Source organism: Doryrhamphus excisus, linkage group LG19 (assembly GCF_037039965.1).
Source record: "Doryrhamphus excisus strain RoL-2023G ecotype Guam linkage group LG19, RoL_Dexc_Guam_v1.1, whole genome shotgun sequence".
In the NCBI taxonomy this organism is placed as follows: domain Eukaryota; kingdom Metazoa; phylum Chordata; class Actinopteri; order Syngnathiformes; family Syngnathidae; genus Doryrhamphus; species Doryrhamphus excisus.
Genome location: NC_136375.1, coordinates 14,673,075 through 14,688,958, shown reverse-complemented (window position 1 = coordinate 14,688,958; position 15,884 = coordinate 14,673,075). Strand labels below are relative to the sequence as shown.

Sequence of the window (15,884 nt, the reverse complement as noted above, 5' to 3'; positions counted from 1 at the left end):
CCACTGGAACTTGGGGGTTCACACCAGGAAGTTGGGAAAAAAAAGATCCCGACAAAATAAAAGCATGTCATTGGACAATGAAAAGATAATATGAAATCCATAGAATGTACGTAATTTGGTAATTGGTAATGGTAATGGTAAATGGTAATAACGTAAAATGGTAGTTGAAATATTCACGCCAGTCCTCCTCTCATCAGTTTTACTGTGTGTGTGTGTTGCATAACCAGCGCTGGTGGCCGTGGTCTAGAGTGTTACATAAGGCAATTTTATGTCCAGAGATCTAATCCTGTGCCTGAGCGTGTACCGACTGGGATTTCCAGCCTGTCCTCATCCGGAGCTTTTGCCGGCTTCAGCTTAGACCTGGATCACACAGAGACTCCTCATAGACCAGCTCAGGGTTCTGGCCAAGGTTACATCCACTCTCATCCGAGTCCCATTCCTGGATAAACTCCATCTCACCTGATATGTTTTCAAAACCTGTCTGGCTGGTCCTCCTGGACGCTGACGCTAATAGACGGTTGAGTCTCTCAGCTTCCCGGGAATGTACCCTGGTTTATAAACATGATCACCCAACCCTAATATCGGTCTTGTTTGTGGAAGTGACACCTTTCAGCCGAAGCAGCGTAAACAAAGGCTCATGTGGACTTGGTTCAGTAGACTTTTCATCCAAAATAGTCATGCCAAAATGATGCGTTGCTGCTGGATGTTCACAATATCCCAGTCAGACTAGAACTTTATTTTCATTTCCAAAAGATTCCAAAGATCTTTAAGACGACAATGGAAGAACCAGCTGGAGTTCTGTTCTTTGCAGTGATCATTTCACTGATGACTGCTATGAAGGAACGCCTTTACAAGAAGCATTTGGAGCCTCTATAAGTACACTATAAAGGCATTTTGAAAAAGGATGCTATTCCGTCGCTACACAGGGAAAAAAAAAGACAGGAAGAAGGACGTCAAAGTCGGCACAGACCTGAGTAAGTCATGTCTTGTTCACATCCTATCTTCTAAACAGTATTCCATGATAGCGACAAGGCTGTAAAACAGGGGTCTCAAACTCAATTTACCTGGGGGCCACTGGAGCTAGGGTCTGGGCAAGGCTGGGCCGCATCAGGTTTTCCAAAAAAAAAACAAAAAACGCATTTATTAAAAACAGAAAAATATACAAACTTTTTCAGTGCTTTGGTTTCCGATTTTCCACAATAAAAGCTCTGATAAAACATTCCACTGTTCTCAAATATCTTAATTTTAATTTTTCTGCACAAAATAAGATAAAAAATAAATAAACAAATCAAGAATAAAGAAAATCAATCAGTAATAAATAAATCTAATAATAATAAAACGGCAAATAATAAAAACTTAAGAAACCACATATAGTTGGTGGGTAGACAAATGATTTTTTTCAGATTAAAATGAACAAAGCATTATTAGAGCCCTGTAGACATGACAAAACACGACTATAGTCACATTTATACTCTTTTTATTTACAACATATTGCGCAACTGCAGGGTCTTGAGACACATGCTAACTCGCAAACGAGAGAGCTAGCGACCTAAACGGTAGCCTTCAATTTATTTCCTTTCAACTTAAATAGCCAAAAACTTACCACTTCCACACGGATAGGGAGGATAACTATGAACAGTTATTTAACCTTTGACATGAACATTAATCAAACGTAATAATTTTTTCTGGGTACATGATACCATACAGCATCCATATCCATATCAAACTAGTGTCCTGCGGGCCACATTTGGCCCGTGGGCCGCGTGTTTGAGACCCCTGCTGTAAAGCATCATACATTTATTGAAACGTTTTCACCGACATATGTATGTTTACTGTGGGGGGGGCGGGGCTATAAAGAGCCCTTTACGCTCATTAAGAAGCACATTTCATAGAATAATTGGAGGAGAATAATAATAATAATAATAATAATAACAATTGGAGTCATTGACACTGAAGGCCACCAATCGTCATCTCCATGTCTTAAGAGGTTTAAGTCCATGTTCTAAAAGTTGACACATGGCTGAAATCTTGGCTATAATGACTGTAAACATGCTCCGTCTCCTACACCGCCATCTTTGTTTACCTGAGTGATAGTACTGAGAAACACAATTGAATTGAAAAAATAACTTGATATGGTTAAATATCGTCGAGGTGGTTTATGTGTGAACATATGTACATGACAGACGGGCGTATAGTGTTTCAAAGTTATTTCTCTTGGACATTTGACGGCGGATAGAAAGTTCACAAGGTCACGGTTGAGCCACGGGTGACACGACTCCATGCAGTCTAAGCTGATTTTCAACAGATACTCGTAGTTTCCATTGCTCATGCAAGGGCTGCAAAGCATCTTAGCGCACAAGTGCTGGTTTACACACCACATGCACGCTCCAATCAAGTGGAGAGCAACCGTGCGCTAAAGCTTGCTGGACTCGTGCTATATGTATCATAATGGTCATACACAAGCATGATATAGATCATCATAATGGTCATACACAAGCATGATATAGATCATCATAATGGTCATACACAAGCATGCTATATATCATAGTCGTACATAAGCATGCTGTATATCATCATTATACACAAGCATACTATATATCATCTTAATAATACACAAGCATGCTATATATCATAGTCATACATCAGCATGCTGTATATCATCATCATTATACACAAGCATAATATATATATCATCATAATAATACACAAGCATACTATATAGTATATCATCATAATACACAAGCATACTATACATATATCATCATAATAATACACAAGCATACTATATATATCATCATAATAATACACAAGCATACTATATAGTATATCATCATAATACACAAGCATACTATACATATATCATCATAATAATACACAAGCATACTATATATATCATCATAATAATACACAAGCATACTATATAGTATATCATCATAATAATACACAAGCATACTATACATATATCATCATAATAATACACAAGCATACTATATAGTATATCATCATAATAATACACAAGCATACTATACATATATCATCATAATAATACACAAGCATACTATATAGTATATCATCATAATAATACACAAGCATACTATATATAGCATCATAATAATACACAAGCATACTATATATAGCATCATAATAATACACAAGCATACTATATATCAGTCATACACAAGCATGCTATATATCATCATAATACACAAGCATACTGTATATCATAATCATACTATATGTACTATAGCATACTATATATCATCAGAATAATACTATATATCATCAGAATAATACACAAGCATGCTATATAGATCATGTACTTGATGGTGTACCTGATGGTGTACATGATTATGTACTTGATGGTGTACTTTGTAATGTACATGATGGTGTACTTGATAATGTACATGATGGTGTACTTGATGTTTACTTGATAACATACATGATGATGTACTTGATGGTGTACTTGGTAATGTACATGATGGTGTACTTGATAGTGTACATGATTATGTACTTGATTGTGTACTTGGTAATGTACATGATGGTGTACATGATGGTGTACTTGATAATGTACATGATGGTGTACTTGATGGTGTACATGATGGTGTACTTGATAATGTACATGATGGTGTACTTGATGTTTACTTGATAATGTATATGATGATGTACTTGATGGTGTACTTGGTAATGTACATGATGGTGTACTTGATAGTGTACATGATTATGTACTTGATAGTGTACATGGTAATGTACATGATGGTGTACTTGATGTTTACTTGATAACGTACATGATGATGTACTTGATGGTGTACTTGGTAATGTACATGATGGTGTACTTGACAGTGTACATGATTATGTACTTGATTGTGTACTTGGTAATGTACATGATGGTGTACATGATGGTGTACTTGATAATGTACATGATTGTTTACTTGATAACGTACATGATGTACTTGATAATGTATATAATGGTGTACATGATGGTGTACTTAATGGTGTACTCTATGTTTACCTGCTAATATTATACTATGATGGTGTACATAATCCAGCAATACCGCACAGATTAGATGCTCAACTCCCAAAAAAAATTTTTTTTTTGGTTTACAACCGAGGCCGAAGAGCCGCATGCGGATCGGCAGCCACAGGTTGCTGACCCCCAGCCTGTTAAAAGTGTGGAAAGCAGTGAGGTATTACTGTTCTGCTGATGCTTGTTCTATCATCTAACAACGCTGAGGGGATCCTTTTATTGCCACGGGTAGAAATAATCTGTGTGATGCTGCGCTAATCCAGTGTGTTATTTAAGCGGCCAGGACCAGGATGAGGATTCTCTCTCCCGCGCCGTGCGAGCAGAGAGATGAGAAATGAGGACTCGTTCTCCCTCACATGAGAAACATGACCTGCGTGAGGCGTGAAGGTGCCATGAAAGATCTCAGCTGTGGATTTGTCTCCTCACCATGCACGGTCTGAGCCAAACCGTGGTCTTCCTTTTGTGCCTGCTGGCCAGCGGGGAATGCCGGAAGAACCGACACCGGATGCCCAGATGGACCGGAGCTTTGGACACGCAGAAACACGGCACGTAAGTTCTTTACGCTACTTTGGGTTTGAACGCTTGGCTGAAATGGAGCACATAGAGTAGCTTCTTTTCTAAGGGGGGGGGGCACTATGAAAGCTTTATGGGGATTTCAAGTCACATGACCGTCACATGAGCAGGACAAAAGGAAGAGCATATTTAGGGAATAGAAATCGGAATCAATGTTGCCAAAAAATGATGGCTGACAGGGTCAGAGGGCAAAGAGGGGGGGGGGGGTGATTCTGTGAATCAGCACTTTATGGTGGCGGGGGAGTCCGAGTCATCCTAGGACCATGTCTGGGACCACATGTACCCTGGTAGGGTCTCCAAACGCGGGGTCCGAGGTGACGGGTGGGACCAAAACTGATTCCGGAGACCCTAATGAAGAAAGGCGGTGGTGGGGGCGGGGGGGGGGGGGTGAATCTTTGAATCAGCACTTTATGGTGGTGGGGGGGTCCGAGTCATCCTAGGACCATGTCTGGGATCACGTGTCCCTGGTAGGGTCTCCAAACGCGGGTCCGAGGTGACGGGTGGAACCAAAACTGATTCCGGAGACCCTAATGAAGAAAGGCGGTGGTGGGGGCGGGGGTGAATCTTTGAATCAGCACTTTATGGTGGTGGGGGGGTCCAAGTCATCCTAGGACCATGTCTGGGACCACATGTACCCTGGTAGGGTCTCCAAACGCGGGGTCCGAGGTGACGGGTGGGACCAAAACTGATTCCGAAGACCCTAATGAAGAAAGGCGGTGGCGGGGGGGGTCTTTGAATCAGCACTTTATGGTGGTGGGGGGGTCCAAGTCATCCTAGGACCATGTCTGGGACCACATGTACCCTGGTAGGGTCTCCAAACGCGGGTCCGAGGTGACGGGTGGGACCAAAACTGATTCCGAAGACCCTAATGAAGAAAGGCGGTGGCGGGGGGGGTCTTTGAATCAGCACTTTATGGTGGTGGGGGGGTCCAAGTCATCCTAGGACCATGTCTGGGACCACATGTACCCTGGTAGGGTCTCCAAACGCGGGGTCCGAGGTGACGGGTGGGACCAAAACTGATTCCGAAGACCCTAATGAAGAAAGGCGGTGGCGGGGGGGGTCTTTGAATCAGCACTTTATGGTGGTGGGGGGGTCCAAGTCATCCTAGGACCATGTCTGGGACCACATGTACCCTGGTAGGGTCTCCAAGCGCGGGTCTGAGGTGACGGGTGGGACCAAAACTGATTCTGAAGACCCTAATGAAGAAAGGCGGTTGGGGGGTGGGTTGAACCTGTGAATCAGCACTTAATGGTGGTGGGGGGGTCCGAGTCATCCTAGGACCATGTCTGGGACCACATGTACCCTGGTAGGGTCTCCAAACGCGGGTCCGAGGTGACGGGTGGGACCAAAACTGATTCCGAAGACCCTAATGAAGAAAGGCGTGGGGGGGGGGGGCACACCGCCCAGACATGGGATACTGGGACCTCACCCTGGGGCCAGGCCCCTGGGGAGGCGCCTGGTGGTACAGCCTGAGGAAGCCACACGGGATCTCCCCTGTAGACCCCGGGTGGGTGGCAGTCGAGGGCGGACGTCTTAGGCACCCAAATATTTTTTTTTTCCAGCAACAATTTTACAAAATGAAGTCAAAATATGAAGAAAAAGTTCTCATTTGACCAGAATGCCTTTGGTTTTTCATTTTATCCACGAAGCCGACAAGCTGGTAAAATATGTGAAGAAATTAAATATAAATTTTAAAAATGATAGGATTTAAATTTGGAATAAACTAAAACAGGTTTCATGGGGGCCCGAGATCACCCATCATTCATAAGGAATGGATGTTTTTAACGATTTTATCCCAAAAGAAAATAAAATATACTGTATGAATATCAATGCATGGTCGTATGACTCAAACCCAAACTGAAGGTTACGGGTTGGATCCTCCCTCCTGCCGTGATCACATGGGCAAGATAGTGGAGCCCGAGGTGGTCCTGATGCTGCTAAAAGTACAAAGTGGAGCGCCCTGCAGGTAAAAAAAGGTCAACACAAGTCAAAGACGTACTTCTCATGTCTGGCTTAGCGTCCAGTAGCAAATCAGCAGGGATGAAATACTTCTTTTCTTCTTCTTCTTCTCTAACACTTCATCACATGGTCTGAATGATCTCATCCTTTCAGCTCCTTGGCAAAGAAACCTCCAGATGTGACCAAGTCCCGCAAAATGAAGACGGAGCATCTCATCAAAGTAGATGACCACGACTTCACCATGAGACCAGCGTTTGGAGGTGCTCTTCTCCCCTGTTTTCTCTTTTAACACGTCTGTTCGTGCTCCACATCGGGATTGTGGATGACTGAAGTGCAGAACAAAACCAAAACGAGGCGAAATCAAGGTCGTTTTTTTTTCTGTTCCAGAGGCGGCACGGTGGTCTAGTGGTTAGCCGCAGACCTCTTTTCTCCGGGTGCTCCAGTTTCCTCCCCCATTCCAAAAACATGCTAGGTTAATTATTCATTCATTCATTTTCTACTGCTTTTTCCTCACGAGGGTCGCGGGGGGTGCTGGAGCCTATCCCAGCTGTCTTTGGGCGAGAGGCGGGGTACACCCTGGACTGGTTGCCAGCCAATCACAGGGCATGATGGATTCATCAAACTATAAAAAAAAAAGTACAAAAGCAGACGATCGTAGAAACATCAAGGTAGTACAAACCAAGAATTTCTATACAATATTTACAGCTGCGTATTTTTTATTGCACAGTTTATTGCACAGGATTGTTGGCGAGGTTTATATTGTGGAGTCTGACAGGAAGGAAAGACCTTTACAGGCCGGGCTTCTCGTGAGTGGCTACAGAGTGCTAGCAGTTAGCCTGGTTAGCCAGCATACGCTAACACGGAAGCGGTGCTTTCAGGCCACAGCCCCAGTGTGGGAATAATATCGATTATCGACGACCATTTGGAGCACAGTTATGGGATGCCGAAATGTCTCGTCAAATTGCTTCCATTCGGAACGTTCTTTGGCCCCATGGCGGGTCTTGTAGCAGTCACTCTCAATAAAAAACTAGTCACGTACGAGCAGTAAGTCAACATTGAGTGTACTTTGACTTTGAGGGAGAGTGCAGAGAGGTCGAGTGTGGCTGGCATGTGGGATGTATTATTGCTTTTAATCCTCAGTAAAATAACACATTAAGCTTGTTGGTAATCCGCATGGAAGGAAGGGGGGGGGTGGGGATGCGGGGGTACCGTGTTTACCATACTCAAGTTGTTATGTGCTTTTTCTGAAAATGCCATGGCTTAGTGATGTGGCAGCTTTAGCACAGGTCACAAGGTCAGACACCATATTTCATATTCCTATACCGCTATTTGTTTTCCAGTACTCTTTTCAAATATTGATCTTTTAGAACGACGTAGCATAGCATAGCATAGCATATGAACTCACTACAGATGTCCTTCGCCGCTTCATTTTTCCCAAATATATCAATTCATGAACCCCGCTTGACTATTTTGACTATTAGTCAAAACTGATTTATAGTTTAATACATTTCTTCATTTGATGGATACGATTAAGTATGGGATTATGTTATTATCTTATTATGTTATTATGGGGTTGTGTGTGGTAGTGTGATGTACAATGATTGTGTATGGGAGGCACACTACACTACATAGTAGTTGTGTATGTTCGTGTGTGGTAGTGTGATGTACAGTGACTGTGTATGAGAGGCACACTACACTACATAGTTATGTATATTTGTGTGTGGTAGTGTGATGTACAATGATTGTGTATGGGAGTCACACTACACTACATAGTTGTGTATGTGTTTGTGAGTGGTAGTGTGATGTACAGTGATTGTGTATGGGAGGCACACTACACTACATAGTAGTTGTGTATGTTCGTGTGTGGTAGTGTGATGTACAATGATTGTGTATGGGAGTCACACTACACTACATAGTTGTGTATGTGTTTGTGAGTGGTAGTGTGATGTACAATGATTGTGTATGAGAGGCCCACTACACTACATAGTAGTGTATGTTAGTGTGTGGTAGTGTGATGTACAATGATTGTGTATGAGAGGCAAACTATACTACATAGTTGTGTATGTGTTCATGTGTGGTAGTGTGATGTACAGTGATTGTGTATGGGAGGACCACTACACTACATAGTAGTTGTGTTTGTGTGTGGTAGTGTGATGTACAATAATTGTATATGGGAGTCACACTACACTACATAGTTGCGTATGTGTTCATGTGTGGTAGTGTGATGTACAATAATTGTATATGGGAGGCACACTACACTACATAGTTGTGTATGTTTTTGTGTGTGGTAGTGTGATGTACAATGATTGTATATGGGAGTCACACTACACTACATAGTTGTGTATGTGTTCATGTGTGGTAGTGTGATGTACAATAATTATATATGGGAGGCACACTACACTACATAGTTGTGTGTATATTTGTGTGTGGTAGTGTGATGTACAATAATTGTATATGGGAGGCACACTACACTACATAGTTGTGTATGTGTTCATGTGTGGTAGTGTGATGTACAATGATTGTGTATGGGAGGTACACTACATAGTCATTGTGTTTGTGTGTGGTAGTGTGATGTACAATAATTGTATATGGGAGTCACACTACACTACATAGTTGTGTATGTGTTTGTGAGTGGTAGTGTGATGTACAATGATTGTGTATGAGAGGCACACTACACTACATAGTAGTTGTGTTTGTGTGTGGTAGTGTGATGTACAATAATTGTATATGGGAGTCACACTACACTACATAGTTGTGTATATTTGTGTGTGGTAGTGTGATGTACAATGATTGTGTATGGGAGGCACACTACACTACATAGTAGTACATAGTAGTACGGTTTGGAGGGACAACCTGACCTGCTCAGTCTATGCGTGCTTCTGTTTCAAAGGTCCTGCCATCCCTGTGGGTGTGGATGTCCAGGTGGAAAGTTTGGACAGCATCTCTGAAGTTGATATGGTAAGCAAAGATGTCAACTTAAAGTGACAAAAGTGACACCAAAACATGTTGGAAAAAAGCAATAACATTCAAATAAAAAGTACTCAGGTGCACTTCAAGGATAAGTGTACTTGAACAACGTTCAACGAGAAAAGCACTCAGAGAGCGCAGACCTCTACCAAGCGCCATCGTCTCCCTCCTATATTGTGATTTACAGCATCTTTCAAGAGTATTTGGAGAGCAGTGCAGTCTGGCGCAGCGCCGCGCACCCACGCCTCCATCCCTCTCATCAGCGCAAGTGGCAAAGAAAGAGGAGAGAAGGCATAAGAGGGTTTAACACAGCCGAGTGTCGTCTTAACCAATCAAATGAAGGCCTCTCATTGACTTTAAATGCCGGACTGGACTGGACTGGACTGAACTGGACTGGACTGCCATCAGAGGCCACCATGTGTCATTCACCACATACGCCACCTGGTGGGACATGTCATCTGTTCTTGAGAGTTACATTAAACACAGCAGCAGGCTAACCCAAGCATCTTACTTGTTTCCCACCAGCATTCCTGGTCCAAATAGGAGAACCTTTGATGCTATATAGGCACTAAGTCTATACTGCATGTTGTCAGTATAAGCTGCAGACTGCTTAATGGTGATATCTTTTGTCTACAAAACAACAGGATTTTACCATGACTCTGTACCTGAGGCATTATTGGAAGGACGAGCGGCTGTCATTCACCAGCAGCACCAACAAGAGCATGACCTTCGATGGGCGCCTTGTGAAAAAGATCTGGGTCCCCGATGTCTTCTTTGTCCACTCCAAGAGGTCCTTCATCCACGACACCACCACAGACAACATCATGCTGCGTGTCTTTCCCGATGGACACGTCCTTTACAGTCTCAGGTGTGGACCAGCCCGACATCTTCAGACAGGACTTAGTACTTCCAGACTAAGACGGGACTTCCTTACAGACCAAGACAGGACTTACTTCAAGACCAAGACAGGACTTACTTCAAGACCAAGACAGGACTTACTTCAAGACTAAGACAGGACTTACTTCAAGACTAAGACAGGACTTACTTACAGACTAAGACAGGACTTCCTTCCAGACTAAGACAGGACTTCCTTCCAGATTAAGAAACAACTTTCTTCCAGCCTAAGAAAGGACTTCCTTCCAGACTAAAACAGGATTTACTTCCAGACTAAAACAGGATTTACTTCCAGACTAAGAAAGGACTTCCTTCCGGACTAAAACAGGACTTACTTCCAGACTAAGACAGGACTTACTTCCAGACTAAGACAGGACTTCCTTCCAGACTAAGACAGGACTTCCTTCCAGACTAAGACAGGACTTCCTTCCAGACTAAGACATCGCTTCCTTCCAGACTAAGACATCGCTTCCTTCCAGACTAAGACGGGACTTACTTCCAGACTAAGACGGGACTTACTTCCAGACTAAGACGGGACTTACTTCCAGACTAAGACAGGACTCACTTCCAGACTAAGACGGGACTTACTTCCACACTAAGACGGGACTTACTTCCACACTAAGACGGGACTTACTTCCAGACTAAGACGGGACTTACTTCCAGACTAAGACGGGACTTCCTTCCAGACTAAGACAGGACTTACTTCCAGACTAAGACAGGACTTCCTTCCAGACTAAGACAGGACTTCCTTCCAGACTAAGACAGGACTTCCTTCCAGACTAAGACGGGACTTACTTCCAGACTAAGACGGGACTTACTTCCAGACTAAGACGGGACTTACTTCCAGACTAAGACAGGACTTACTTCCAGACTAAGACAGGTCTTATTTACACTGAACAACATTTGTAGAGTCTCTGAGAAGGTTTCAGTGTGGACATGGCCGAGGAAGCTGCAAGCTCCATGAGCTCCGCCCCTTTCCTGTCTGTACTCTATGTGCTGTACTGTTGTCAACATGGACGGATGCTGACGTCATGGATACTTACTCCATCTTTCTATTGTAACTGGACTGAGGAGACGGACGTGTCCTCACGTTGTTTCTGTCCTTCTCACAGGGTGACCGTCACGGCAGCTTGTAACATGGACTTCAGTCGCTTTCCTCTGGATTCTCAGACGTGTTCACTGGAGTTAGAGAGCTGTGAGTTGAACATGGATCCAACCATCCATCCATCCACCCACTCATCCATCCATCCGCCCATCCATCATCCGCCCAACCATCCATCCACCACCCCAGATACCTCAGCTACAGTGATGGAACTGTCCGTGTATGTGTTCTCTATGGATGGTATGTCAGTGGGATTGAGAAAATATTCCATTTATTAATATTGAATAGGGATGAGTCGGATACTTGTTATGAACGAGTATACATTTCCAACTAGTCTGTGTACTATTTTGCAGACGCATACACAGATGAAGACCTGATGCTGTACTGGAAAAGTGGAGATGAGTCGCTAAGTACGGATGATCGCATTTCCTTGTCACAGTTCCTCATCCAGAAGTTCCACACCACATCTCGCTTGGCCTTCTACAGCAGCACAGGTACATGAGGAACACCTCACTCACATCACTCAAGTCCACAAAATCATATCATACATCAGCTGGCGATACGGATACCGATCCATACCGATACCAGCACTTCCTACGCTAAAATACTACAATAGTCATTTCAATAGACTAATATCCAGGCTGCTGATTGGATGAGCCAGGATGTAGGACTAGGCTTCTTTTGGTGTGGTTTCCTCGCTTTCGATAAGATAAAAAGTGTATTTAGAAGGTGGTAAACAGGTTTTCTATGTCATATTTTCTCTTATTAAAGGTGACTATAGGGGTGTTATTTCATGTCTAGAGGGCTCTAATCATGTTTAAAAGTGTATTTAGAAGGTGGTAAACAGGTTTTGCATGTCTTATTTTCTCTTATGATGTTTACTGTATTGGCTAATAGGAGTATAAAGGTGACTATAGGGGTGTTATTTCATGTCTAGAGGGCTCTAAACATGTTAAGTGTATTTAGAAGGTGGTAAACAGTTTTTCTCTGTCTTATTTACTCTTATTGTGTCTACTATATTAGCTAATAGGAGTGTAAAGGTGACTATAGGGGTGTTATTCCATGCCTAGAGTGCTCTAATCATGTTAAAAAGTGTATTTAGAAGGTGGTAAACAGGTTTTCTATGTCTTATTTTCTCTTATGATGTCTACTATATTAGCTAATAGGAGTGTAAATGTGGCTATAGGGGTGTTATTTCATGTCTAGAGGGCTCTAATCATGGTAAAAGATGTATTTAGAAGGTGGTAAACAGGTTTTATATGTCTTATTTTTTCTTATGATGTCCACATATTGGCTAATAGGAGTGTAAAAGTGACTATAGGGGTGTTATTTCAAGTCTAGAGGGCTCTAATCATGGTAAAAAGTGTATTTAGAAGGTGGTAAACAGGTTTTATAAGTCTTATTTTCTCTTATGATGTCTACTATATTGGATACTAGGAGTGTAAAAGTGACTATAGGGGTGTTATTTCATGTATAGAGGGCTCTAATCGTGTCAAAAAGCATTTAGGAGGTGGTAAACAGGTTTTCTTTGCAACCAAAATATTGTTTCATATGAAATGCTACTTCAGGGAAATAGATTTTGGGTATTGCGGTGGAGTGCAGAACCAACAAAGCGCCATAAAGCAGAAGGAGTGTAAGCAGATGTTTCTTGGTGTTGCAGACAAAATGGAAGGTAAAGATTGTGTGTATCGAGGTTTGTGGAAGCATGTATAAAGATGCGGTTTACAATGTGTGATGTTCCTCGGAAGCTGCTCATCCAAGCTATTCTCTGGTCTTTTTTTTTTTTTTTAGGCTGGTACAATCGCCTCTACATCAACTTCACACTCAGACGCCACATCTTCTTCTTCCTGCTGCAGACGTATTTTCCAGCCACATTGATGGTGATGCTGTCATGGGTGTCCTTCTGGATCGACCGGCGGGCCGTGCCAGCCAGAGTTTCCTTGGGTAATAAAAAGATGGGCTGAACCTCAGAGCTTGTATTGACAAAGTATCTCACAGTGCTCCTCCAGGTCCCTGGCAAGCTAGCTTAAGATGATCATGAGCAAGCAAATAGAGTAGCAGTGAGGTTTGAAGATGAGGTGATGTTGTGTGCAGGTATCACCACGGTGCTAACCATGTCCACCATCATCACCGGCGTCAATGCATCCATGCCGCGAGTGTCGTACATCAAAGCTGTGGACATTTACCTCTGGGTCAGCTTTGTCTTTGTCTTCTTGTCCGTCTTGGAGTACGCTGCTGTCAACTACCTGTCCACCGTCCAGGACCGCCGTGAACGCAAAATGAGAGAGCGAGCACAATCCCAGGTATAAATACTCACCTTTGCTTCTATCATGATTTATATGAGGCTGCACGGTGGTTGAGTGGTTAGTGTGCAGACCTCACAACGAGGAGACCAGGGTTCAATTCCACCCTCGGTCATCTCTGTGTGGAGTTTGCATGTTCTCCCTGTGCATGCTAGGTTAATTAGCCACTCCAAATTGTCCATAGGTATGAATGTGAGTGTGAATGGTTGTTTGTCTATATGTGCCCTGTGATTGGCTGGCCACCAGTCCAGGGTGTACCCCGCCTCTCGCCCCAAGACAGCTGGGATAGGCTCCAGCAACCCCTGCGACCCTTGTGAGGAAAATGCGAGAGAAAATGAATGAATGAATGATTTATATGAGGCTGCACGGTGGTTGAGTGGTTAGCGTGCAGACCTCACTACTAGGAGACCAGGGTTCAATTCCACTTTCGGTCATCTCTGTGTGGAGTTTGCATGTTCTCCCTGTGTATGCGTGGGTTTTCTACGGGTACTCCGGTTTCATTCCAAAAACATGCTAGGTTAATTAGCCACTCCAAATTGTCCATAGGTATGAATGTGAGTGTGAATGGTTGTTTGTCTATATGTGCCCTGTGATTGGCTGGCCACCAGTCCAGACGTGTTTCCATTGGATATTTCTCTTCTGCCAGTCACTGCCCTGCACATGCGGCATATCCCAGACCAGAACCATGGCCATGCTGGACGGCGGCTACAGCGAGGCCGACACCAACAGCCTGGCGGGCTACACCGAAGAGCCGGTGGTGCCAGAGGAGGAAGACATGCGGGAGGTTCCGGAGAAGGCGGAACACATGGTGGTTCATCTGTCAGTGAGCAGCGAGTCCACCGCCACCAAGAAGAAGAAGAGCCTTCGTGGTCTCAACATCATCCAGAACACACACGCCATTGACAAATACTCACGCATGATTTTCCCTGGATCCTATATCTTCTTCAACCTCATCTACTGGTCCGTCTACTGCTGATTCCTACCCACACTATGCTCTACCTTACCATGCTGGATTCGCTACTACCAAGTAGTGTTAGGGTTCTTATTAACAACTTTTCTACCAAATGTCTGCTGCTTCGTGTTAAGGAAGCTTTTCTACACAAATGGCGTCTATCCCCTGGCAGCAACGTCAATGTCTACCGACTGATATCATCATAATCGTATCCACCAACTCATATCATCATCATCATATCTACCAACTCATATCATTATGTCTACCAGCAGATATCATCATCATGTCTACCAACTGATATCATTATTATGTCTACCAGCAGATATCATCATCAAATCTACCAACTGATATCATCAACATGTTTACCAGCAGATATCATCATCATATCTACCAACTGATATCATCATCATGTCTACCAGCAGATATCATCATCATCATATCTACCAGCAGATATCATCATCATATCTACCAACTGATATCATCATATCTACCAACTGATATCATCACCATGTCTACCAGCAGATATCATCGTATTATCTACCAGCAGATATTGACATATCTACCAGCAGATATCATCATCATCTCTACCAACTGATATCATCATCATATCTACCAACTGATATCATCATCATCATCATATCTACCAACTGATATCATCATGTCTACCAGCAGATATCATCATCATATCTACCAACTGATATCATTATCAGGTCTACCAGCAGATATCATCATCATATCTACCAACTGATATCATCATCATATATACCAACTGATATCATCATCATATCTACCAGCAGATATCATCATCATCATGTCTACCAACTGATATCATCATCATGTCTACCAGCAGTTTTCATCATCTTATCTACCAACTAATATCATCATCATGTCTACCAACCCATATCATCATCGTGTCTACCAGCAGATATCATCATTATATCTACCAACTGATATCATCATCATGTCTACCAGCAGATATCATCATCATATCCACCAACTGATATCATCAACATATCTACCAACTGATATCATGATGTCTACCAACCCATATCATCATCACGTCTACCAACAGATAGCATCATCATGTCTACAAGCAGATATCTGCATCAT

General features: G+C 42.9%; 1 protein-coding gene across 4 annotated transcripts; it reads left to right on the top strand.

Annotated features, from left to right (window-relative positions):
- The first annotated feature begins 792 nt into the window (after positions 1–792).
- gabrr2a (gamma-aminobutyric acid type A receptor subunit rho2a) lies at positions 793–15,763 on the top strand. 4 transcript variants are annotated; one of them, XM_078798916.1, is made up of 10 exons: positions 793–974; positions 4,301–4,573; positions 6,710–6,816; positions 9,447–9,514; positions 10,168–10,391; positions 11,530–11,759; positions 11,873–12,013; positions 13,311–13,463; positions 13,614–13,822; positions 14,469–15,763. In XM_078798916.1, the coding sequence occupies exons 2-10, from the start codon at positions 4,452–4,454 to the stop codon at positions 14,796–14,798; spliced, it is 1,584 nt and encodes a 527-aa protein (XP_078655042.1). In that variant the 5' UTR covers positions 793–974; positions 4,301–4,451; the 3' UTR covers positions 14,799–15,763. The 4 variants fall into 4 exon arrangements, 3 of the variants coding, with proteins under 3 accessions (XP_078655042.1, XP_078655041.1, XP_057913432.1); XR_013630340.1 differs by lacking the exon at positions 793–974 and having other exon boundaries at positions 4,206–4,573; positions 14,469–15,484; positions 15,572–15,763; XM_078798915.1 differs by lacking the exon at positions 793–974 and having other exon boundaries at positions 4,206–4,573.
- Positions 15,764–15,884: the final 121 nt, after the last annotated feature.